This window comes from Phyllostomus hastatus, unplaced genomic scaffold, assembly GCF_019186645.2.
Source record: "Phyllostomus hastatus isolate PE091 unplaced genomic scaffold, TTU_PhHast_1.1 phas_contig_210, whole genome shotgun sequence".
In the NCBI taxonomy this organism is placed as follows: Eukaryota; Metazoa; Chordata; class Mammalia; order Chiroptera; family Phyllostomidae; genus Phyllostomus; species Phyllostomus hastatus.
In genome coordinates, this window is record NW_025333737.1 from 29,891,954 (window position 1) to 29,916,542 (window position 24,589).

General features: G+C 45.5%; 4 protein-coding genes across 4 annotated transcripts; all 4 read right to left on the reverse strand.

Moving 5' to 3' along the window:
* Positions 1-235: 235 nt before the first annotated feature.
* KRT40 (keratin 40) lies at positions 236-5,304 on the reverse strand. The gene is made up of 7 exons (XM_045837147.1): positions 4,873-5,304; positions 3,773-3,855; positions 3,338-3,494; positions 2,386-2,547; positions 2,181-2,306; positions 871-1,091; positions 236-335 (listed from the first exon to the last, which is right to left on the reverse strand). The coding sequence occupies exons 1-7, from the start codon at positions 5,302-5,304 to the stop codon at positions 236-238; spliced, it is 1,281 nt and encodes a 426-aa protein (XP_045693103.1).
* A 4,413-nt stretch (positions 5,305-9,717) lies between these two features.
* Positions 9,718-10,451, reverse strand: LOC123817465 (keratin-associated protein 3-3-like). Its single transcript, XM_045837165.1, has one exon. The coding sequence runs from the start codon at positions 10,392-10,394 to the stop codon at positions 10,098-10,100; it is 297 nt and encodes a 98-aa protein (XP_045693121.1). The 5' UTR covers positions 10,395-10,451; the 3' UTR covers positions 9,718-10,097.
* Positions 10,452-16,234: 5,783 nt separating this feature from the next.
* On the reverse strand, positions 16,235-16,796 carry LOC123817499 (keratin-associated protein 3-3). The gene has a single exon (XM_045837217.1). The coding sequence runs from the start codon at positions 16,754-16,756 to the stop codon at positions 16,460-16,462; it is 297 nt and encodes a 98-aa protein (XP_045693173.1). The 5' UTR covers positions 16,757-16,796; the 3' UTR covers positions 16,235-16,459.
* A 4,799-nt stretch (positions 16,797-21,595) lies between these two features.
* On the reverse strand, positions 21,596-22,190 carry LOC123817501 (keratin-associated protein 3-1). The gene has a single exon (XM_045837221.1). It carries the CDS (start codon positions 22,148-22,150, stop codon positions 21,857-21,859), a length of 294 nt encoding a protein of 97 aa, XP_045693177.1. The 5' UTR covers positions 22,151-22,190; the 3' UTR covers positions 21,596-21,856.
* Positions 22,191-24,589: the final 2,399 nt, after the last annotated feature.

Genomic DNA, 24,589 nt, shown 5'->3' on the forward strand with positions numbered 1-24,589 from the left:
GGAGATTAGCAAAAAAGCTTTACGGGCTCCTAGAATGTCACAGGTAAGCAGGCAGGAGAGGAAATGATAAAGCAGAGATATACCAAGGACGCGTAGAGGACGACTTGAGGATACGAGAGTCTTCTCCACCTGAGTTTCAAGGTCGGACGTCCTGGCTGAAGCCCCGCCTCCCTTCGGGGACACTGCTGGCTGCGATCCCTCCGCCTGCCTGCCGTGCTGGGCATGCGTGGAGGCCTCACGCGCAGTGGTTTTCGATCGTGCAGAGGACGTACGCCGGGCACAGCTCACAAGTGTTGCTTGACGTGCTTGTTGTAGAGCATGGGTTACAGGGCAGCCTGTGGAAAATCCATTTAGAACTAAGCCGAATAAGGGAAAGCTGGATAAAATGTCCACTCAGAAAAAATCACGCCAAAACTTGTCCCGCAAGTTATATCCTGAAGGACACTCTTTGCAGAATGACATTGGACCCATGCCTGTCACCCCTGGACCCAGTGCCGTCACTTCGTGCTCACCGCAGCAGCGGCGGTTGAATACAATTTCCTGCGTGTTCTTCACTTGGCAAATGCCATCTTACGCAGGTTCCTGATTTCCCTTTAATGGGAGACAGGAGCATGGGAGACAGCCCCCTCCCCCCCGCACCCCCCCCCCATGGAAAGTGGTATAATGATGGTTATTCTGCTTTATAATTTTAGAATATTTTTGAACATTTCTATGGTCATGTGATTAGTGTCAGCTGCTTCTCATCACTCTTAAGATCCTTTCACACATTAGGGAGGTTTGACCTCGGCCAGATCTTGGGGAACCAGGATTCTCCTACATGAGCCTCTCTGGGACTCGAGGTGACTTGGAGGACGACCGTGTGGAACTTGCCTGCAGTCCTCGCTCTCCAGCAGGCCCCGGTACGTGGCGATCTCGCCCTCCAGCCGTGCCTTCGTGTCCAGCAGCACCTCGTACTCCTGGTTCTGCCGCTCCAGGTCGCAGCGGATCTCCGCCAGCTGGTTCTCCACGTTGTCGATCAGGCACTGCATCTGGGCCAGCTGGGCGCTGTACTGGGCCTCGGTTTCTGCAACAGTGCCTTCCAGGGATTCTGTCTGCAGAAAGAAAGAGTGCAAAAAGGGCTGTGTAGTAGAGTCTCCGAGGAAAATTACGTAGCTTCCCTGAGTGTTATTTTATAAAAAGTGGGCCGTGCAAAGTGCTGACCTCATAGGATGGAGGTGAGGGTTAAATGGATTAGTATGTGTAAGACACTGAGAACAGTGCCCGTAGGAATTTTAAGTGCTATGGAAGTGTTAGTTATTACTACCACCACCATCACAACCTGCAGTATACCTGTGTAGCTTAAAGAGGATCAGCAGCATTTGGGAGGAAACATTTGGGCTTGCGGCGGGGGGGTGGTGTAGTGTGGTGAAGAGAAGAGGCTCTGGGATTAAACCACTGGGATTCAGCTTCCACTTTCACTTCTTAGAAATTGCATGACCCTTGTGACTTATCTGACCTCAGTTTTCCTCATCAGTATAATGGGGTTAGTAAAGGGATTTACCCCATAAAGTCATTGTGAGGCTTAAATTGTGCCTGCAACAATCTGAATGCTCAGCTACTATTCACCGAGATACCCGCCGTAGGACCTAAGGTGGCGCGCACAGTGGCATTTGCAGGCAGCTGGGCGATGCAATCTCGAATGCATAATATTCTTGGTGCTTGGGCAGAGTGGGCTGCAGTGAAGGGTCTGGTTGAGGTGTGCATTCTGGGAAAGTTAGGATAGGGGTTGAATGCAAGGTATAATTAGCATTCTTTATCATAGATGTGGTTGTGAGCTTGAAAAATTGGCCCTAATCAAAAGAGAGTTAAAACCCACTGGAATGCTTGAGCGCCTTTGGCTCAGAGATTGCTCCCCTGTCCTGCTCCTCTCCCCTCACCCCTGGAGGGTGCTGCAGGACCTTGCTCAAGCTCCAGAGCAAAGGCCAGTGCATCCTGCTGGGGCAGTGCCAGCTGCTGACTTTTCACTTCTGCTGCTAGCTGGTACTTGGGAAAGGCAAGAAAATGTGATCCTGGCAAATTGAAGATTGCAACTTTCTGCCATGTGAACTGTGTGGGTCTCTCCTTTGGGTTATGGAAGAGGCGATAGTATCTTAGGGCCTAACTCTTTAGTGACAAAACAAAGCTGTCTGTCCCTTACACACCAGGCTTTGCTGGGCTTGGAGCTCAATCTCCAGAGCACTGGCTGTGCGTTTCAGCTCCAGGATCTCCGTCTGGCAGCCCTGCAGCTGCTCGGCACTGGACAGCTGCTGCTGATTCAGCTCCTCCATCTGAAACACAGGCACGGTTAGAGGACGCGAACACGGCAGAAGCCGGGAAGCCCGTCATTTTACGGCCCCCGGTGCTGACCTGGACAGCGAACCATTCCTCTACGTCCCTGCGGTTGTTGGCAAGCACCGTTTCATACTGACATCGCATCTCCTCCAGGACCCCGTTGAGGTCGACGATGGGGCCACTGTCCAGCTCCACATTGAGTCGGTCACCGAGCTGGCCACGAAGCGAGTCGACCTCCTGAAAGTGGAAATGAAGTAAGGAGTGTCACAGAGTGGTGGGGGAAAAAATCACTTCGACAGCCATGGCATCCCCGTTTTTGTTTTAGAGAGTAGTGGGTAAAAGTGCGGGGTTTAGTTTCAGATTGCCTACAGGGAATCTCTTGAGCACTCAGTTTCTTCATCTGCAAAATGGGTGTAATGATTCTACCTGTTCCAGAGGGCCGTTGGGAGATATATGAGTTAATACGCATATAAAGCACTTACACAGTCCTTGGTACATAGTACGGTCTCAGTAAATGCTAGCTGCTATTACCACCAACAAATGTTCGAGGGGAAAACATCCTTTGTTAAAGCATTCAGCTTCTCACTTGTTATCTTCATCAGTATAGGATAATCATACACTTCCTATTTTGTGATTTAAAAAGCTGATACATGCAGAATAGTTTAAACATATTGCTCCAAAGATTGCCTGAGTGGTTATCCCCTTGTGGAAATGGCCTTCACACACAGTGTTTATCTGCCTGGCTTTTCATACCCTATGGATTAGAGTTGGGCGTGGCGTTAAGCCTCCAAGGCAAGCCAGTTGTGGAGTTGCCTTCCCCACAAAAGCAATGGCAGGGGAAGAGTTGGCTGCCTTCCCTTAGCTCAGGGCACACAGGAGGGATCAGGCCGCGGGGTAGTAGTGCCTGGGGTCATTGCGTGCCAGCTTTAACAACATCTCCCCAAGTTCAGCTTACACGCACACACGGGATTTATCGGTTTAATTCGTCCGTCTTGCATTCTTTGAGTGATTTCACCACTTTCCTCACCTCTTCGTGATTTTTCTTCAGGCAAAGCAGGTCGTCTTTCAGACACTCAGCCTGGGCCTCCAGGTCGGCCTTGCACAGGGTCAGCTCGTCCAGGATCCTGCGCAGGCCTCCGATGTCGCTCTCCACCAGCTGGTGAAGAGTCAGTTCAGACTCGTACCTTCCGTAATGAGAGAGAAAGACAGACAGCGCATGCTCACTCTGCTAGATGCCATTGAGTGCTGGGCCACGCTATTGAACAAACGACACAGGGACTCAAGGAAGCCACAGGCTGTAACTCCTTTTACATCCCAAATGATGGTAAATTTGGGCTTCTTGAGCATGGTTAGGTTGAAAATATTATGTAGAGAATATCTGTGATGTGTGCGTGTGTGTGTATATGAGAGAAAGAGAAGGAGGTATAACCATAAATTGTATTCGAACTTAAATTAAACCTACTTTGACCGGAAGTCTTCGGCCGCCAGTTTGCAGTTATCAAGCTGTATGGCAAGTCGCGAGTTCTCTGCCTTCGTGCACAAAATCTGGGAAGTGAGTTATTAAGCAATAAGTGGTTCTTTGAAAGAAATCTAAATATCTACTAATTTAACAGCTATGCCATTATTATTCTTTTAAAAGTCTTTATAAAAAAGGGGAAAATAGCTTTTAGCCTGCTTTTGCTACTAACCACGTCACTGCAGGAAGAAATGGAGCTCCCTGGCAGTTGAACTGAGTTATAGTTTTCTCCATGAGTAGTCTGTATTTTGATTATACCCCATCCATGATAATAAAAATTCATCCATAAGAAAAGAAAATTATTACCAGGTAAAATGATATGATTAAAACGATGACATTTCAATATCTTTTGTTAAAAATAATATGGATGTACATTGTTACCAACTGAAACAATTTTAGATATAACAGTTTTTCCTCATCCCGTAGACCAGGGGTGTCAAACTCATGTTCACCGGGGGCCACATCAGCCTCACGGTTGCCTTCAAAGGGCCAAACGTAATTTCAGCTCCTTAACAGTTAAGGAGAAGTTACATTTCTACAGTCCTAAAATTATTTCGGCCCTAGAGTAGATGATAAAGGTAAAGTCTCAAGGTATGTGAGTATATGATGGTCATTCAATAATTAGTGGTGCCCTGGCTGGTGTGGCTCGGTGGACTGAGCACCGGCCTGCAAACCAAAGGGAGCCTAGTTCGATTCCCAGTCAGGGCACATGCCTGGGTTGTGGGCCAGGTCCCCAATAAGGGGTGTGTGAGAGGCAACCACACATTGATGTTTCTTTCCCTCTCTTTCTCCTTCCCTTACCCTCTCTAAAAATAAATAAGTAAGTAAATAAGTAAGTAAATAAATAAATAAAATCTTTAAAAAAATTAGTGGCAGCCTTGGGTCAAGGCTGTTTCTTGCCTTTTAGTGCATTGCCCTTTCCCCTACATCCCATTGCTGCTTGGAAGTCCCTTTTCCCTGGTTTCTTTCTCGAGCCTCCTCTAGGATGGAGACAAAGCAAATCACAGACTGGGGAGGTAGAGCATCAGGACGACGAGACACCAGACCTTTTGCTGGAGCTCCTCAATGGTGTTGAAGTAACACTGGTAATCGGGGCACACCAGTGGGATGTCCGAGTCACACTGTTCTCGGATCTGGCGCTCCAGCTCCGCGTTCGTCTCCTCCAGGCCCCGCACCCTCTCCAGGTAGCTGGCGAGCCTGTCATTCAGGAACTGCATCGTCTCCTTCTCGTTGCTGTTGAACACCCCGTCCTCGTACCAAGCACAGTTCCCCAGCAAGCACGGGATATTGCAGCTCCCAGCCAGGTAGCACGGCAGGAGAGGCCTGGACAGGAAGCTCGGGGTCTGGCACCTGGATGCAGCACAGGTGCTGGGGAGACTGGTGGTTTCCACGGAACAGGCGGAAGCGGTTACCCCATCAGAAACCCCCGCGTGGGACTCAGAAGAAGGGCAGCACGTGGGGGGACAGTCAGGAGTCATCCTTTTAGAAGTGAGGGACAGAGGTCAGTGGCCAAACTCAAGTCGCCTGCCTCCAAAGGTCTCCTTCCCTCCCGGGATTTTTATACAGCCCCCACAAGGGGCATTTACAGAACGCACCGGATGTTGTCTTTGCCGCTGGGGGTGCCAGTTTCCATGCGAACATTCATTAGGGCTGCTTGTTTGCGGAGGAAGAGTATCATGCCTCATAAAAGAGGCGTAACTTCAGGTTACTAAACAAGGACACGGTTTGCAGCTGCCAGGAGGATAAAAGACTTTTTCCAGAAAATCTTTATAGGAAGCATTGTCCTTTGGACAAAACAAGGGAAGAAAGAGAAAATTTGGCCCATCAGTATTTATAGATATGATTGATTACAAGTAAGGAAAACAGTATTTCTACAGATTTTGATGCCGTGCATTGAAAACTGTTCATATCTCCTTTTAGAATTAATGTTACAGCACATTAAATACCATTTATTTGTTTGTGCCACCGCCATAAAAATGTTGTGTGTGATTAGCCATCTTTGCAAAGCTTTTGTCTTCTTGCTGTGCTCACGTGGTAGAGGAGGGAAGTGTGTACTGGGTTTAAAGTGTGTGAGTGTGTGTGTGTGTGTGTGTGTGTGTGTAAATGACCTCTGCCTGTGTACAGCTCAAAAAGTCACCTTACAGGGTTGATGGGCACAATGTGTGCCCTCCAGGACAAACTATAAATGCAACACCAGACCTTTGGTTGATGGTCACGACTGGCGCTGTGACTTTTCATGTCCTGAAAGTTGCCTTGTCCTCATTTCCTCTGCCTTGTTTTTAGATCAAGGAGACTAATTTTTTCCTATATCTCTAATGGGAGTGAAATATAAATTCTAAGTCACATTCTTTCAGTCTCTTGAAGACCCTCAGTGATTAAACTTCAGAGTAGGGACAACCAAGCTACGGAGGGCTTTTCTTCTGTTATATGGAGCTGTTGCCATTCATTTATTCATTCGTTCATTTTTTAAAAATTAAACGTATTGGGGTGACATTGGTTAATAAAATTATATAGGTTTCAAGGGACCAATTCTACGATACATTATTGTATATCGCATCATGCGCTCCCTCCCAAAGTCAAATCTTTTCCCATCATCGTATGTTTGACCCTCTTTACCCTTCCCATCCCCTTCCCTCTGGTAACCACTATGTTGTTGCCTATGCCTGTGAGTGTTTGTTTGTTTCTTTGTCTTGTTTGTCCATTTCTTGCTTTCAGTTTTGTATCCCACATGTGAGTGAAATCCTATAGTTCTTGACTGTTTCTGACTTACTTCGCTTAGCCTGATATTCTCAGGGTCCATCCATGTTGTCACAGATGGCAGTCTTTCATCTTTCCTTATGGCTGAGTAGCATGCCGTTGTATGTAGGTACCACATTTTCTTTATCCAGTCACCTACTGAGGGACACTTTGGTTGTTTTCATGTCTTGGCCACTGTGAATAATGCCACAATGAACATAGGGGTGCATATATCTTTGCAAATAAGTATTTTCAAATTTTGGGGGTACATACTCAGAAGAGGGGTTGCTGGTCATATGGTAACTCTATTCTTTATGTTTTGAGGGACCTCCACACTGTTTTCCTAGTGGCTGAATGAATTTACATTCTCACTAGCAGCATTTGAAGTTTCATTTTTCTCTACATCTGCTCCAACACTTGTTATTACTTGTCTTGTTGGAAATAGGCATTCTAACAGGTGTGAGGTGGTATCTTGTTGCAGTTTTGACTTGCATTTTCCCTAGTGAAATTGAACATCTTTTCATATATCTGTTGGTCATTTGTATGTCTTCTTGAGAGAAGCGTCTGTTCAAATTCTCTGCCCATTTTTTAATTGGACTACTTTTTGGTGTTGAGTTGTATAATTTCTTTATATATTTTGAGAAGCACAAAGGACTTTGAATAGCCAAAGCAATCCTGAGAAAAAAAGAATGAAGCTAGAGGTATTACACGCTGTGATTTCAAATTATACTACAAAGTGACAATAATCAAAACAGCATGGTATTGACTGTAAAACAGACAGACCACTGGAACAGAATTGAGAGCCCAGAAATATACCCACATATGTATGGACAAATAATTTTTGACAAAGGAGCAAAAAACACACAGTGGAGATAAGAAAACCTCTTCCATAAATGTTGCTAGGAAAATTGGAAATCCACATGGAAGAAAGAGAAACTAGACTACTGTCTGTTACCATATACAACAATTAACTCAAAATGGATCAAAGATGTAAATATAAGACCTGAAATAATAAATTACATGTAAGAAAACATAGGTACTAAACTTAATGGACCTTGCTCTTAAAGAGGATTCTGTGAATTTGACCCCAAAGTCAAGGGAAGTAAAGGCAAAAAATAAATGAATGGGACTGTACCAAACTAAAAAGCTTCTGCACAGAGAAAGAAGCCACCAACAAAACAAACAGGCAACCAACCAAATGGGGGAAGGTATTTGCATTCACTCATTTTTAAAGGCCCCAATTTTATGAAAATTAAAAATACTGGAACTAGGAATATAATTTTATAATCAAATATCACTAAATTTGTAAAAAGGTCAGCCTTTCCCACCCCACCCCCCATTTTTCTGCCCTACTTTCTCTCTCAGATTGTTTTGGAGTTTCATGTGTATGGAGTCAATATTGTCCCACAGGCTTCTCGGGGTCTGTTTTTTTAAAAATTTTTTCAACTTTTCTCTGCATGGTTTTGATCATTTTGATCTATCTTAATTTATTGACTTAATCCCTAATTGGCAGTTTCTAGTATGCTATTAAAGCCACCTATTGAATTCTTTAATTCAGATTGTACTCTTTAGTTCTAGAATTTTCATTTGCTTCTCTTTTATTTAATTTAAATAATGAAATTTAATTTGTTTTAAATTTATTAAATAAAAATGTAAAACTTTTCTGTTGAGGTTTCTTATCTTGTCTACTCTTTTCCTTTCACATTTTGTTCATTTTGTCCTTTAAACCTATGAAAATATTTATATAATAACTGTTTGGAAAGTCTTGTCTGCTGATTCTAACATCTGCATATCTGGGGACCTATTTTTGCTGGCTGCTTTTTCTCTTAATTATGGGTGACATTTTCCGGCTTCTTCACATATCTGGCAATTTTTAATTATATGCTGTGGGTTCTGGATGATACATTTTAGGAAGCCTTGATTATATTGCAGAGTTTTGCATGTTGAGTTTAATTTTGACAGGAAATTAAATCACCGGAAGATCCTCTGGACCCTCTCAGGCCCGGGTTTTCAGGCTTTTCTAGGGCAGGTAGAGTTTAGTGTGTCCTCCTGGGACAGTAACCGAGTGCCTGAGGTCCTCACAGGGCTTTGTCTGCTCTGGATGGGCAGGCAGTTCAATGTCTGCCAGCACGGAACGACTCCTGGTTTCTCCATTTAGCTCTTAAACCCCCACAGCCGCTCTCTGCCGGCCTCATGGAATCTCATCCTGTGCGCGTGCCCCCAGCCCTCTGCAAGGACTGGGTAAGAATTTTTACACAGAAGTCTGCACCCTCCCCTATACACCTGCTTCCTTTCTAGAAGGCTATTGTGCCACCTCCAGCTGCCCAAACTCTCATTAGATATGTCACTCATGCCTCAAACTTGACACGTCTAGAGCAGAACACAGTATTTTTTACACTTCTCTCCTCCTCCTCTGCTCCCTTCTCTCCAACTCTCTGCTCAGTTGGCGACACGGCTCCACTGCCTAGTCTCCCTGACGCCCTCTTCTCTCCCACACCCCTCTGACCACAGACCCAGTCGGGTTGTCTTCGCCCGTGCCTTTCTCCTCCTTATCACCATGTCAGCAATCTTCATTCCCTCATTGTCCTCAGTGTGACAGCGAAACAGCACTTCCCTAATGCTACTGGTGGAACGCTTGTATTCTTTATCACACAATGCCTGGCATTCAGCGAACACCTGTGAATTGCGCGAAGACGTGAGCAGGTGCTGTGTATGTGTCCGCCTCGCCCGCCAGGCTGCCGGCTCCTTCCGAGCAGGGGCAGTAAAATGCAGAACATACAGTAGATATTCAAACTATAAAAAGTCAATAATAACATCCTTACATGATTCATTTTTGCATAAATAGACCGGGTCCACTGGATTAGTTACTATATCATATTTGATGTTCAGCTTATGCTCAGTATTTCCCGGCCTATCTGGAACCACTTTTGGAAAGGACAAGGGAGAGAGAGAAAGCCTGCTTCTGTGTGTGCCAATAGAACAAACCGTCTTTTGCACAAGACCATTTAGTTTTCTCACGGGCACGGAATATTTGTACTGCTGCCATTTTCAGTTTTGTAGATGTTCTCGGTTTCTCTTAAAATGCTGGCTTTGGAGTGAACACATACATGTAACAAACTGATAGAAAACAAAGCCATTATAAACATTTGTGCTATGCCAGAGACGTAAAATTTATTAGGATGATCATGAAGAAGCTGCTCAGTTTCCAGGAAGACGCCACCCAAGACCAAAAGCAGAATTCCCAAACACCCGAAGAAAGACACACTTTAGTAGGAAGGAACTGACAACTTTGGGAACCCCCTAGGCATCCCCCCTGCTCAAAATGCCCTTCGTTACTGATATCTGCTACACGGCCGTGAAAGTCTCTCGGTTTCTTGTTGGTGGTGGTGGTGGGGGTGGGTGTTGCTGATGATAACACCATCGTTGTTCCAACTTCAAAAGCAAAGTCGGTCAGTTGCAGGTACTGAGACAGGTGAGCAATGAAGTTTCCGGGTTGACTCCTTCCATGTCAGGTGCTGAGCGCAGCAGCCACTGGTCAGCAGCAGCTGGGGAGGCAGGGCTCACAGCAGGGCTGCGTGAAGGTGGTGAGGTTGATGGTCTCCAGGCCTGGGGTGGGCAGGCAGGAGTTGAGCAGGAAGCAGGTGGGCACACAGGGCTGAGGAATGTGGCAAGGTGGGGGGCAGTTGTCACAGCAGGTGGGCTCCAGCTGCCAGGTGGTGTGTGGGCAGGTGCTGGGCAGGCAGACTCCGCAGCGGCAGCATTTGTCAGAGGAGCAGATGGTGGTGGCGGGGCCAGTGGGGACACTGCAGCAGCAGGGGGCGCAGCAAGCCATGGTGGTGGGAATAGGTGGGGTTTTTTTTATGGGTTTGGTTTCAAAACAGATGAGGTTTCTGAGGTGCGAATGTCCCTGCTCTGAGGTTCTTATATACCCTCCCCAGTGGGTGTTGGTCCAACCAGAGGGCTTCTTTCCTGGTTCTTGTTTATGTTAGTGGATCCATTATGCTTGGATTAGTTTGACATGTAGATGCTTGTAAACAATCTCTCTTCTCCTAATTAACCTTTATTTGAGTTCCTGGCTAAATGGGAGCTGATTACTCTTGCTCTTTGTCACTGGAACGGAAGCTTTATGAGGCAGCACCAAAGGCTTCTGCTGGCGGAAGTCCCACACCAGCCCTGCTGCGGAGCACTGCGTCCTAGTGGGCCTGCTCTGCAGGTGTCTCTCCAGTGCCGGCGTCTCTGCTTTCCGAACCTCGGTCCGGGCCACCTGAGCCGATGAAGTGTTCTTGCTTAGAAGAGCTGAATTTAATTCTAGTAACTTGCTTTTAATGTCAGGACCTTTTAAAAAATTAATTGCTTTTTAAAAATGATATATAGTTGGCATATCACACTGTATTCGTTTAGTTTGAGGACTTTTGAAGATCAAACTTACATTAATGAGGGGAAATGCACTATTGAGAAATATGGCAGACTTTTAAAAATACCTGCTCTATTTTCACTGTAAAATGTTGCATATTTATTAAAACTTTGGACAATATAGAAAAGTATAAAGAAAACAACTCATCCATAATTTTGTGCTCTACAAAAATTCTCTATGAATGTTTATATACATCCCTCTTATCATTTTTCTATACATTTATCATTTTATTATATTCCTGAAATCATATTGTACCTACTGTTCTATAATTTGCCTTTTTGTCTAAACACATATATTTTCATCATCTTTGGTTCTTAATCATATTTGATAATGTTACTTTTAATGTTTCCTAGCATTCATTATATAATTGTACATTTCAGTTACTTAAACTTTTTACATTATTTACTTTATTTTCAACTTTTGTCTATGATAGTTGTGGCAATATTGAACACCTGTATATATAAATTGTAATGCACATTTCTGATTATTTCAGGATAGAAATAATTATTATGTAGAATTATTGGAACAAATATTAATTAACAATATTTTACAGCCTTTGATATTCATTACCATATCACCCTCCAGAATGGTTCTATTTACCCATTTCTTTCTAAATATTTATGTATTTTCACCAGCTGTGTTTGAGAATTCCTATTTCTCTATACTTTTCATACATATTTCATTTCAAAAGTGTCTGCCAGTTGGTGGGTGAAAAATGAAATTTTATTATTATTGTATTTTTCTCTTACAAGACGTTAGGCTTAAACATTCTTTCAATATGCATTGCCTTTTTTCTTTCTATTGAGAACAAGCTTGCTCTGTTTCCTTCACTATTAAGTATGTGAAAGTTGAATTTTTAGCTTATGTCTTTATACTAAGTAAAATAATAATTTACGACCCTGTGCTAGTGTTTACATGAAATTCCTATCGATGGAAAGTGAAGTTATGGGCCTGAGCTGTCTGTTCACATGTGATTTTATTCTCTGTTTTTTTTCCCCAATGCAGTGCATTTCCCCACCAAGCCTTGCATCTGTGGTAAGAAAGACCCGGATTCTAGGTCCAGGACCCCTACAATTAGAGAAAACGGCTGGCAAGAAATCACTCAGTCTCACATTTTAAAAAGTTCTCCGTGGCTCTGTTGGAAGAAAGGACTCAAGATCTCTGCGGGCGTCCCTGAGCCTCGTGCCCAGACTTACCTTGGTGTGAATATGCACCAGGGTGCCCACCTTTTTCCTTAGGGCTGATTAATATCTTTCAGGATTTCAGAAATATTTTAATGGACGTTCATCAAGCTCTTATGTGTGCCAGGCGCTGTGGCGAACATCGGACACACAGCAGTGGACAAGGCGAACGCCGCCCTGCCCTCACGGGCTGGGAGTCTGGTAGAAGATCCATCACACACCTGATCTGTTATTAAAATCACTGATATCACATATTTTGATAAGAAGAAAAAAAGACTGGATTCTAATAGCAGAAGAACAATAAGCAGAAGTAAGTTATTTTGAAACTTTAAGAAACTTTAAGAAACACGTGACAAGGGGGCTTGTAGGCGCCCACAACCGGAATAATGGCAGAAGAGATCACTCTCTTCTGTGGAACGCGGCATGACCCTGAGGCAAGTTATAAGGTGAAAAGAATTGTTGCTATTCTGTGTGTACTTTTTAAAAAGCATATTTCTCTTTTAAATGTTTTATGTATTTATTTTCAGAGAGAGGGGAAGGGAAGGGAGGAAGAAAGGGAGAGAAACAACATGTGGTTGCCTCTCTCGCACCCCCCACCAGGGACCTGGCCCGCAACCCAGGCATGTGTCCTGACTGGGAGTCGAACCAGCGACCCTTTGGTTCACAAGTGGTGCTCAGTCCACTGAGCCACACCAGCCAGGGCCTGTGTAGAGTTTTGATTTAAGGTTACACATTAGAAACAGTTGTAAAATAAGTTTACGGTAATAAACTCATCACTTTTATTGAAAAGACTTGCAATAGTTTATTAAAATTTCTTTTCTCTGCAGTGGTCAAGAGACCTGGGAATTACTCTCCTTTGTTTCTAAGTTAGGACGGTGAGTCTAAGAGAGGACAGGTAATTTGCCTCAGATGGTCTGGTGACTGACTTGTTAAAAACTAAATATAGGGCCTATTGGAACTGAGCTACCTTTTATGTGGTTTAACATTAAGTTTAAAGTATGTGTCAGAGTAAGGAAACATATTTTATTTATAGAAACAAAGGGTATCTTTTTCCTTTAAGCAAATGCAGGGAAAACGCTGGGATTCCTGATGACATGGTAGATTTTCAAAGTGTTAGAAATCTACACACACATGCGTGCATACACACAGCCTAGCACGTGCCCAGTAGTAATGGTACCATCCTATAGGCAGTAGGAGCGTCTCTGACAGCGAAGGCAATGGCTGGAGACTGGCAATACAAAGACACAGAAGTAAAACATCATTGTTGGTCTCCTGGCTCAAATCTCATTGCTTCAAGCTTTCAGTGTAAACCCCTTCATCTGGGGAGCCCCCTCCCCCAGGGTCTTTGCATTTCTTCTCTCCTGCTCGCCTCATTCTCTCCTCCCCATCATCCACACGCCCGCCCCGCCCGTGAGTTAGTGAGCGCTGTTCCGTCTGAGACAACCGCTCCCCACCCCTTCTGCCTCGTCATCATTTAATGCTCAGCTGGGGGAGCTCAGAGCTTCCCATAAGCACGCCTTACCCCGATGCTGAATCACCAGGTCCGGGCTTCGGTTACTCTGGGTGCGTGTTTGCATCCTGGCTGCTCACGGCTCCGTCACAGCAGGAATCACACCGTGCTGTAATTATACTCATTCACCATGTACAGAGCACGTAAGTCATGATTGTAAGCACTTCACCAGATGTGAGAGAAACGTGAGGGCGCCTTAGGTAATCACGTCTTTTATCTTCATCATTCTTAGCACGGATATGGTTCCTGGCACAGGGAAAGCACTCAAGGAGTGTCGGCCAAGTGAGCGAGTAAATGGACTGAGTTCCCTGTTGACTGCATTCCGGGTTGCGTTGCGTCTCCCTCGCCGCTTCACAGTTCTGCGCATTTGCAGATGTGCTGCTCATGAGCCTGTGGGATCCTCTGAGAAATTCTCTGGAGAGGCGGATGGGCACACCGAGGACATTTATTTTTCATCTTTTACTTTTTAAAATAATTTATTTTTCGGTTACAGCTGACGTACAATACTATATTAGCACATGCCCAGTTTCAGGTGTACAACCCAGTGATTAAACATTTATATAATGTATGAAGTAACCAACCCAATGAATCTGATAACCACCTGGCACCACACACAGTCATTACGATATTATTGACTATATTCCCTGTGCTGTACTTTGCATCCGTGTCACTCTTTTGTAACTGGCCATTTGTATTTCTTAATCCCTTGACCTTTTTCACCCAGCTCCCAACCCCCGCCCCTCCGACGACCGCCACATTGTTCTCTGTGAGTCTGTTTCTGTTTTGTTCGGTCATTTATTTTGCTCTTTTGATTGACACGTGAGTGAGATCCTGGTGTCTGTCCTCCTCTGTCTGACTTATCTCAGCGCCGCGCCCTCCGGGTCCAGCCACGCTGTCGCAAATGGCAGGACTCCATTCTTTTTTTTTCCCTAATGTCTCAGCATGTTTCCTTCACCGCCGCACGTGGGTGTGGAACCAGCTCCTTCCGAGTCTCCGCCCCTCCTGCCAGTCTCTGTGCGGTTCCTGCCGTATGTTCTTAGTTACAAGACGTCTGTTCAGCTGGACCGCAGGCGGTTCTCAGTGACGGCCGTCCCGTAGGGTAGCTGTGCTTCTGACGTGGTCGGGGGGATGCGAGTACCCCCACTTACCCCCTCTGCTGTCTTGACCGGCAGTCACGCTGAGGACGTTTAAAAACATGTCTGCTGAAAGGCACTTGCTTCTCCCCTTCCTTGCCCTGCCTTTTCCTTTGCCACACGCATTCTTTCAGCTTTAGCTCGGTGCTTCTTCAGATTTTGACGTGTGCCCTTACACATGTGTTACATGGTTGTAACATTGCACACACATGTATGTAATGTTATACATAATATGCCACATTACCAAGGGTAATCTGCACAAGAAAAATTCAGCAGGTTGGTAAAAAGTAGTAAAATGAAGTAGTAGATTAAATCGTGTTGAATCAGGGTTTTAGCTCTAGTTCTCAGCTTAGGGCCAAAAAGTGCTGGCATTCTGTTGCTTGCTGGGCTAGAACCTGTGCTGATGATGGGGCAGGTGGGGAGATGCGTTCCTAGCGCCCTGCTGCTGCAGTTGAGCCCCCGAAGTTCTCGCTAAGGGAAAACCAGGGCCCACTAAACGCCCCAGATCTTAGAACTGAGCACCTATCATTTTTTAAAAAAAAGATTTATTTATTTTTAGAGAGGGAAGGGAGGGAGATAGAGACAGAAAAATATCAATGTGCGGTTGCTGGGGGTCATGGCCTGCAACCCAGGCATGTGCCCTGACTGGGAATTGAACCTGGAGCACTTTGGTTCGCAGCCCGCGCTCAATCTACTGAGCTACGCCAGCCAGGGCCAGCACCTATCACTTTTAATCTATGAGCCAACATATCTTTTTCTATTACAACTGGATATGATGATTTTGTTAAAATTCCTACAGTTTTTATTTCTCACGTGTATTTTAAGTTAATACCATAACTGTATTCATGAAGCTTCTGGTTCTATTAGTACTGGTGGCTCTGCGATGTGGTAGAAACAATTGGACTTTCAGGTCACACTTGCAAGGACCTGCATTCTGGTTTTCTTAGTAACTGACTTAATGACTTGGGGAACGTTGGAAACTCTGAAAGCTTCATTTTTCTCATCTGTTAGTGCTGTTTTAAGGATTACACGAGTTGGTACAGGTGTCTTACCTGGCAAAGTGTGGGTCAATAAATGTTGGCTCACCCCCAGATCGTACGGGTCTGGGGAAGTAGGAGAGAAAAGGTGAAGATAAAAGATAACCAATTTGAAGTGAGCAGGCCACGTTCGTAAGCAAGTTCTGGTCATTCCTCTCCAACAGAGTCTTCTTTCAAAAAGTAAAATATTCACCTTATCTTTATCTTTCTTTACAAATGAAAGAAATATACCCAAAACTCTAACACACACAAAGAACACACCTTGCCAGAAGAATGAAGTTTATTGGAAAACCCATCAAGAATTTTTTTCCTCTGTGAAAATACCCAGTGCGAGACATGGGATCCGAGAAGCCATGTGACCACGAAAATGGTGTCTGAGGTCCTGCAGATGTCAGTATATTTTGATAGTGGATAATACTCACTTGCCCAAATGAACCAAATGATAATTGAGCCAAATAGCCATAACAATTTATTTTTATTTTCCATTAAAACGAAAGGTGGGTTTCCCACATTTGGGCCATCTGGTCTGTCTCGACACCTGATGAATTACCGAGGCGAGTGAGCGCTACACAGACAGGTTTTGGGTTCGTCATTGTCAGGCGCAGAGCGCAGCAGCCACCGGTCAGCAGCAGCTGGGGAGGCAGGGCTCACAGCAGGGCTGCGTGAAGGTGGTGAGGTTGATGGTCTCCAGGCCTGGGGTGGGCAGGCAGGAGTTGAGCAGGAAGCAGGTGGGCACACAGGGCTGAGGAATGTGGCAAGGTGGGGGGCAGTTGTCGCAGCAGGTGGGCTCCAGCTGCCAGATGGTGTGTGGGCAGGTGCTGGGCAGGCAGACTCCGCAGCGGCAGCATTTGTCAGAGGAGCAGATGGTGGTGGCGGGGCCGGTGGGGACGCTGCAGCAGCAGGGGGCGCAGCAAGCCATGGCGGGGCAATCTGGTGTGCTTAGGTTTCTCAGAAAGAAAGATGAGGTTTCTGAGATGCAAATACCTCCTCTGGCTTTGCGGCTCTTATATACCGTCCCGGGTGGGTGTTGGCCCAATCAGATGGCCGCTTCTTTTTGTTTATGCCACTCTTTCCACTAAGATTCTCTAATCACTTTGGCATTTTCTTGTTCAGTAGGAGTTCCTGCCCTTATTAAAGTAATCATGTTTTTGACTCATAGACGTGTCATTTTTGTCATGAGATGATTACATTTTACCTTCACTGGGTCCTGGCCTGCCAAACCTTACGTAAATTATGGGTAAATTATGGGTATTACAAAGTGATAATTCAGCTATAGTTTCAGAGGTTATGACTATATGCATCTCAGAGGTATTTGCCTTATTTATTGATGACATAATTCAGGTTCTATTGAGCAAGCAAGGTGACAGAATGGAATAAAACAAAACCTCTTTTTATTATTCTTAATAAAACTATAGTGAGTTTCCAAAGGTGGTGTTGTTAACCCCTTATCGGATGTCAGTAAATATGCACGATTTATAAAGAATTTACAATACTCAACATAAAAAAAAACAAGCAACCTAACTAAATAATGGTCAAAGGACCTGAATAGACACTTCTCCTAAGAGGACATACAGATGGCCAAAAGACATATGAAAAGACGCTTGATGTCACTGATCATCAGAGAGATGCAAATTAAAACCACAATGAGATATCATCTTATACCTGTCAGAGTGGCTATCACCAATAAATCAACAAACAACAAGTGCTGGGGAGGATGTAGAGAAAGGGGACACTTTCACACTGTTGGTGAGAATGCAGACTGGTGCAGCCACTATGGAAAGCAATGGGGATACTTCAAAAAATAAAAAATGGATCTGCCTTTTGACCCAGTGAACTTACTCCTGGGAAAATGAGGTCTCTCCAGTCATTGTTAATAAAACGAGAATGGCTTGCATGATAGGGATGTAATCTGCCAGCCAAGGAGAATGGACTGGAATGCACATGTGTGAACAATGATGACTTCACTGTACTAGTCGGTGGGGGCGGTAGACACTGTTGAGTGAGCATGTGTACTGTGTGGCTGTCACATTCAAAATGACTGAATGAGTAGAGCAATGAATCTGCATCAGATTTTATGTTAAGCTTGAACATTCCTCTGCGGAATCTATCTGGACAACTCAGAAGGCCGCAGCCATGGGCAACTGGTGACGGACAGCTTCATCACAACATGTGCCCGCTCACGCATCATGTCTCATGCAGTTTTTTGGCGAAACATCAAATCACCTAGGTGATTCAGCCAGCCCCACTACAGCCCAGTGTTGGTGCCCTGAGACTTCTTGCTTTTCCCAAAGCTAAAATCACCTTGGAAAGGGAAGAGATTTCAGACTGTCTTTGAGATTCAGAAAAATATGACAGGGCAGCTGATGGCCTTTGGGAGAACTGTGTGAGGTCTCAGGTGCCTACTTTGAAGGGGACTGAGGTATTATTGTATGACTCGATACTTTCTGGACAGACCTCATATATATGCAGGAAGCCAAAACATTAATTCAAAAGAACATATACACCCCTGTGTTCATTGCAGCGTTATTTACAATCACCAAGATATGGAAGCAGCCCAAGTGTCTATCAGTAGATGAGTGGATAAAACAACTGTGGGACATTTACACAATGGAATACTACTCAGCTATAAAAAAAAAAAAGAGAGAAAATTTTATCCTTTGTGACAATTTGGATGGACCTGGAGAACATTATGCTAAGTGAAATAAGCCATTTAGAGAAAGACAAATACCATATGATTTCACTCATATGTGGATTCTAATGCACAAACTGAACTAACAAGCAAAGTAGAGACTCAGATGGAGAGCAGGCTGACAGCTAAGGGGTGGGGGGAGGGGAGGTGCAGGGATGAGCAAAAAGGAAAAGGACTCATGGACACGGACAACAGTGTGGTGATTGCAGAGGGAGGGGCTTATAAAGTGACTAAAGCGTAATGGAAAAAAATAGAATAAATAAAAAAAAATCAAAACATTGTAGGGAAGAAAAAGGGACATAGCTGGGAAACTGCAGCTGTAACCAGGGGTGTGGCCATCAGGGTATCAGGGTGTGGATCAGTCTGCAGTCAGCAAAGGCGGGGGGTGGGGGGGTGGGGTGGGCCGAAGCTGTGCCAGGAACAATGTGAAAGAAAAACGAAATGGCTTGGCTTTCTATTCTAGTATCAGGGATAAATAATGATTAACCTTGAGTAGTTTGTTTTTATCTTGGACGAGGTTATTCAAACTTATCAGAAAATCGAAAATGTGTTGGAGTTGCCAAAGGTTCTGCATTTTGATACAAGGGTAAACACCCAGCTGGTATTTTTCCTGTGCGGACATGGTTAATCAGTATTTAAAGTCTGACTTTAAAGAAAGATGACTTGCTTTCACCTTAGAGATGTAAATATTCTTTTTTCATAGATTCAGTGCATACACTAATTTTGTCTTAAAGCACAGAGAAAGCTGAGTTACGATGTACAACCCGATACACAGTTCAGAGGGTTGGTAGAGAGTGCACGGCCCAGTGGCATACACACGCTTTCTTCTGGGTGAACAGAGCCACGCGTAACCAGGCTTCTGTCTGCAGAGGAGGCACGCACTTGGGTGAAGTGGAAAGGGAAGGGATTTTGGATTCAGGCAGTTTTAGGTTGAATCCCTGCTCTGTCACTTCTTGTTTATGTAACTTTGGCTAGTAACGTTCAGCCTCAGTTTCCTCACCTGTAAAACGGGGAGGATAACGGTAGACACCTCTTAGTGTTTTTATGAGAAATAAATGAGATAACACACATAAGGCACCTACCTGAGTGGCCAGGAGGTTCACCAAATGTTAGCCCTTATGAATGAAAGCAGTAAAAGTAATAAGGTGGGACGGGATCGGTTAGTGACATGGAATATTTGTTACTTAAAATGCTTTGGGATAATCTAGAACTGTAGAATGTCAAAACTAAGCTGACTTTAGAGAGGATCTGGTCAACCGGCTCATTTTACTTTAAGACCTGAGACCCAAAGAGATCAAGTGACAGCTCAGAGTCACAGCGGCTGCCCGAGACACAGCCAGGGCTAGGCTGCCCGTTCCTGGTTGCCAGGTGGGGCTTTTGAACCAGCCGAGGGCCCCTGAATGCCACAGGCCCACAGTGGTAGTATTAAAAATAAAGTTTAAATATCTATCCCTAACAAAGATGTGTCAAAACATCAAACTTCTTTGCTTTTGACTACAACACAGGTACTTGGCACAGTAACAATAGTAATATTAATCCTAAAACCTCACTGAAGCCCTGGCTGGCGTAGCTCAGTGGATTGAGAGCAGGCTGCGAACCAAAATGTCACAGGTTCGATTCCCAGTCAGGGTACATGCCTGGGTTGCAGGCCATGACCCCCAGCAACCACACACTGCTGTTTCTCTCTCTGTCCCTCCCTTCCCTCTCTAAAAATAAATAAATAAAATCTTTAAAAAAAGATTAAAAAAAAACCTCATTGATACTTAAAAATGCATTTATGAACAAAAATGAAAGAGTGACTAAATTATTACTTTAAAAAGACATTTGGGAAAATAATTTTTTTTTCCAGGAAATAAAAGGATGCCTTTTGTAAGAAAGCTGGGGACCAGCGTGAGGCAGTAATGGTCGAGTCTCTCCCTGTGCCTCGGAGAGCTGCTGTGGCCGCGTGGGGTCATCCGATCCTCCCAGGAATCCGGAGACATAAGCACAGAAGGGATTGCAATGAGCAAACAGAGTCTGAGACGGAAGCGAATGGCCCGCAGTCCCAAGGCCAGCTCAAGAACACACACAACTAGACTGCATTCCGGGGACATCTGCAAAAACCTTACAGCTCGTGGATTTTTCCAGGACAACGAAGGGGATGAATTAATGGTCCTGATACAGATTTTGTTGTAGGAGGAAGTGTGTGTTTTTACTCCCATGATTGTGTGACTCTTTCTGGTGAACAGAGAAGGCGGCACTATAGTCTATTTTCAGTGTATTTCAATGGCATGCTATTACATGTCATTTGGACTCGTAAACTTCTAAAAATAGTTATGACTCATGTAAGCCAAGCCTAATTTGAAGAAATAAGGAATACTCACTAAATCCTCATATTCATTCCAAATTTATTTTCCTAGAAGACAACATATATAAAGACTATATGTGTGTGTGTTTGTACACGCATACATATTTCCCAAAGTTGCATAGCATTTTGAACTTGGAATTTCATTGATGACTATGACTAGAAGAGTCAAAATTATTTCCACATGCCAGCAGTCATCAATTTGTTTCGTCAGTTAAGGAAGAAAGAAAATCAGTTTTGGGGGGTAATGGATATTAAAATAAAATATTTTTAAAACATTATACTAATCTCTAGACTCTAGCATAGTGCCTGGCACAGTGGTTGTCTTAAAAATATATTAACTGAATAAAAAGATCCTACAGGGCACTAGCCAGGTGTCCCAGCTGGTTAGAGCATTTGTCCCGTGTGCCAAGGTTGTGAGTTCGATTTTTGGTCAGATACATACAAAAAGCAACCACTGACTGCATGCGTGGGTGGAACAACAAATCAATTTCTCTCTCTCTCTCAAGAAAAAAATAAATAAAATTTAAAAATAGATCCTATAAAATGACCTACTGGGTTTTTTACTTTTTAACTTACACCAAGAGCCAGTACCTATTTTTTCAGTGAATCTATGATGAGATCTCTCATTCTGCTAGGATAGTAGGATGATGTGCTGTTCAGGTTTAGGGAGGCATTCTACTCTCTCTAAGAGGCAACATGGAATAAATAATCACAAGGCTGTATTTGCTAAGCCAGAATGAAATTTATTAATGAATAGTCAAAATGGTCATTTCTCAGCAGTGCAATAGCCTAAAGGACGGGGAAAAGGTCTCCCGCTCTCCGCAAAGGAGGAACGGAGTCAGGAATTGGGCCAGTTCACGAAAGCATGGCCCAGGGAATGGGGACAGAGTCGGCTTGCTGTAGGCGGCGGTGCGTGCTGACGGCTGGGCGACGTGGAGCACGGCGAGCGGCACGGCGCTGAACCCGTGCAGGGCTGTGGCAGCTTAGCAGGGCTCGCACGGGCTCTCGCAGCCAGGCTGCACGTAGGTGGTCAGGTTGATCCCGCACAGACCGGGAGTGGGATGGCAGGAGTTGAGCAGGAAGCAGGTGGGCACGTAGGTGTCAGGCATGCAGCAGGGCGGGGGGCAGGTGTCACAGCAGGTGGGCTGCAGGAGGCTGATGTCGTGTGGGCAGGTGCTGGGCAGGCACACTCCGCAGCGGCAGCATTTGTCAGAGGAGCAGATGGTGGTGGCGGGGCCCGTGGGGACGCTGCAGCAGCAGGGGGCACAGCAAGCCATGGCGTTGACACTTGGGTTTCTGTTGGGTTGAGAAGAGAAGTCTCTTGGTGTCTCGATGCTGGTCTCTTCTGCTCCGGCTCTTATATACCCCCCTCCCTGGGCGTCAGCCTGTGAGCAAGATTTTTTCCCCATGTTTCAGTTTATAGCTATCTCCATAAAAACCATCTAATTACTTAAGTGTTTATTACCTAAAGACACATGCCTCACCTCATAAAAGGGGGTTAGTTTGTTTTGCTGTCAGATTGGGGCTCTTCCGTCAGCTCTGTCACCGTGTGAGCATTTTGTCTCCGTCTTCAAAGGCCCCAGGTGATTATTGTCTAATCGCTGCACGTCCCTAATGACGGCCTGGCATGCGGGGGATCTGCACGTCGCCGCCATGTTTCCTCATCTCCTTTTCAGAGGAAGAAATTAGTAGGTTTCTTGGTTGCTCTTCTACCAGCAAAGGTTCTATGTGATCATTTCGGCTTTCTGGCTGAAGAAGTGATAAGATTTGCAGATGTATTCTTTGTAGCTCCAAGAAGCTGGCTTTAGGGGAATGGATGGAACCCACTGTGAACAAGATTCTGGTTCTGTGTGAAGAGGCACTTTCTTATAGAGCTGTGACAGATCGTTTATTCTCCTTCCCCTTTGCACGTGATTTGATTGGGAACTTGCGGGGGCATGTGGATGCGAGTTGAGACTTCCATGGACTAACGACAATGATGGAGGTCCTGTAAAATTCTACCTGTTGTGTTATGAACGAAGCTTATGACCCAAAGGCTAGTTGCACTGGGCCATGTAGAAGCTAGACAGTGTAGGATTTCCCAAAAGGAGTTCCATGAAGAAAAAACCAAGCAGAAAGAACCAGGTCAGATAGGGTCCTACAGTCACCGTGTTCATTCCAGAGTGGGGGGACAGAAGAGTACACTAAACAATGAATAAATAACAACTTCAGACAGTGGGCGTGCCAGAAGAAAATAAAGCAGAGTAAAAGGACAGAGAGTGACGGGGCAGTGGTGCAGGGAGAGCATCTGCTTTGGCTGGGGTGGGCGGACGGTCTCCCCCCACCCGGGGTGGGGGGGCTGGAGTAGAGGGAGAGAGACGGAGTGGTGCATTAGGGGATGGGGTCGAGGAGGCAGGTGGGTGCCAGGCCGCGTAGGAATATGCAGGTGGTTCTACAGGGTTTAGCTTTTACGCTAAGCGCAGTGAGACGCCACTGGCTGATTTACGGCAGGAAGCCATGAGATGTGAGGTCTGTTCCGTGGAAAATGAACTGCGGCGGGGCCAGCGTGGAAACAGGCCTAACAAGTATGTGGTGCAGGTGGGAGGGGCTGGTCGAGTTTGGGGGGCATTTTTGCAAGTAGAGGTGGTAGGAGGTGCTGATCAAGAGCGTGGCGGAGGACCACGTTTAGGTCTCAGAGTTCCCCGTAGGTGGGAGGGCACTCGGAGCCCCAGAGCTGCCATCTAGGGCGGCAGGGAAGGGGGCGAAGATGAGCTCAGTGCGGGGCCTGCAGAGAGGGGGGGCAGGGCTGAAGATGTGGGGTGCTCCCATACACACGTGAAAGATGCACTTCCTGCAGGGTTCCCGGACCGAGATAAAAGGTCACTTTCATGGGCGTTAGTCACGGTTTGTTGTGAGCCTCCGTGTGACTTACCGACATCCGCCTCCGAGCACCTGGGTGGATTTCTGGGCTGCCGCCGGGAAAGTCCTCCCGTGACGGCGGCATCGCCCGCGTCCGCGGCCATGTCAGTGTTGGGAGGTTTCGCAATCGAAGGCGACTCAGTTTTCTTCAGCTTGATGGAGCGCCTCATCCCTTCAGAAAAAAGCCTCCCAATAAAAATGCCTGCGAGTCAAAGCAGTTGGTCTGTATTTCTTGACTGGCACGATCTTTTAAATTTCTGGTGAACTCCTTTTTCATACAGACTGGAAGACGGAAAGACTGGCGTCAGGACGGCTATCGATGAAACTGCTTTCCTTGCAGAATGTCCACTTCGCTGGGCGTGCGGGGAGAGGGGTCTGGGTTTGGGCTGAGTGGCACACTCTGGGGGGCTTTCCAGTGGCACCAGGACATGTTTTCTGGTGTGAGGTTACCGTGGAGATTGGTACAGCTCTGGCCAGTGCATTAGCCTGCACTGAAAATTGGTCTCAGTTTGGATTTCTTTTAAAAAGCGGGTAATGTTTTGCCTCTTGACGACAGCTGATATTGGCTACAGTTGTGTCCCTGTGTAGGACCCAAAGGGGGGTGACCCTTCCGCCCTCCATCACTGGGACGTGTATGTTCCCATTGCACCACGCCGGAGCGGACCTCACAGCGCTGAGTCACACGGCACATGCAAGCTCAGCCTCGCTTCCGCGGCCTGGAAGTGTGGCCTGTTTTTCTTGGGGATCTTAGGCCTTCAGTTGAACTCTCACGTATTCTTATAAGCTGTAGAATATGCGGTTAGCAGCGGAGAATTACA

Bases quoted from the DNA above. Each gene is read 5' to 3' on its own strand.
- KRT40 (XM_045837147.1), bottom strand. From the start codon at position 5,304: ATGACTCCTGACTGTCCCCCCACGTGCTGCCCTTCTTCTGAGTCCCAC. The intron at 3,495-3,772 runs GTAGGTTTAATT...TCATTACGGAAG, and splicing joins GCCGAAGACTTCCGGTCAAA to GTACGAGTCTGAACTGACTC. The intron at 336-870 runs GCAAGTTCCACA...GATTTTCCACAG, and splicing joins CTGGAGAGCGAGGACTGCAG to GCTGCCCTGTAACCCATGCT.
- LOC123817465 (XM_045837165.1), bottom strand. From the start codon at position 10,394: ATGGCTTGCTGCGCCCCCTGCTGCTGCAGTGTCCCCACTGGCCCCGCC.
- LOC123817499 (XM_045837217.1), bottom strand. From the start codon at position 16,756: ATGGCTTGCTGCGCCCCCTGCTGCTGCAGCGTCCCCACCGGCCCCGCC.
- LOC123817501 (XM_045837221.1), bottom strand. From the start codon at position 22,150: ATGGCTTGCTGTGCCCCCTGCTGCTGCAGCGTCCCCACGGGCCCCGCC.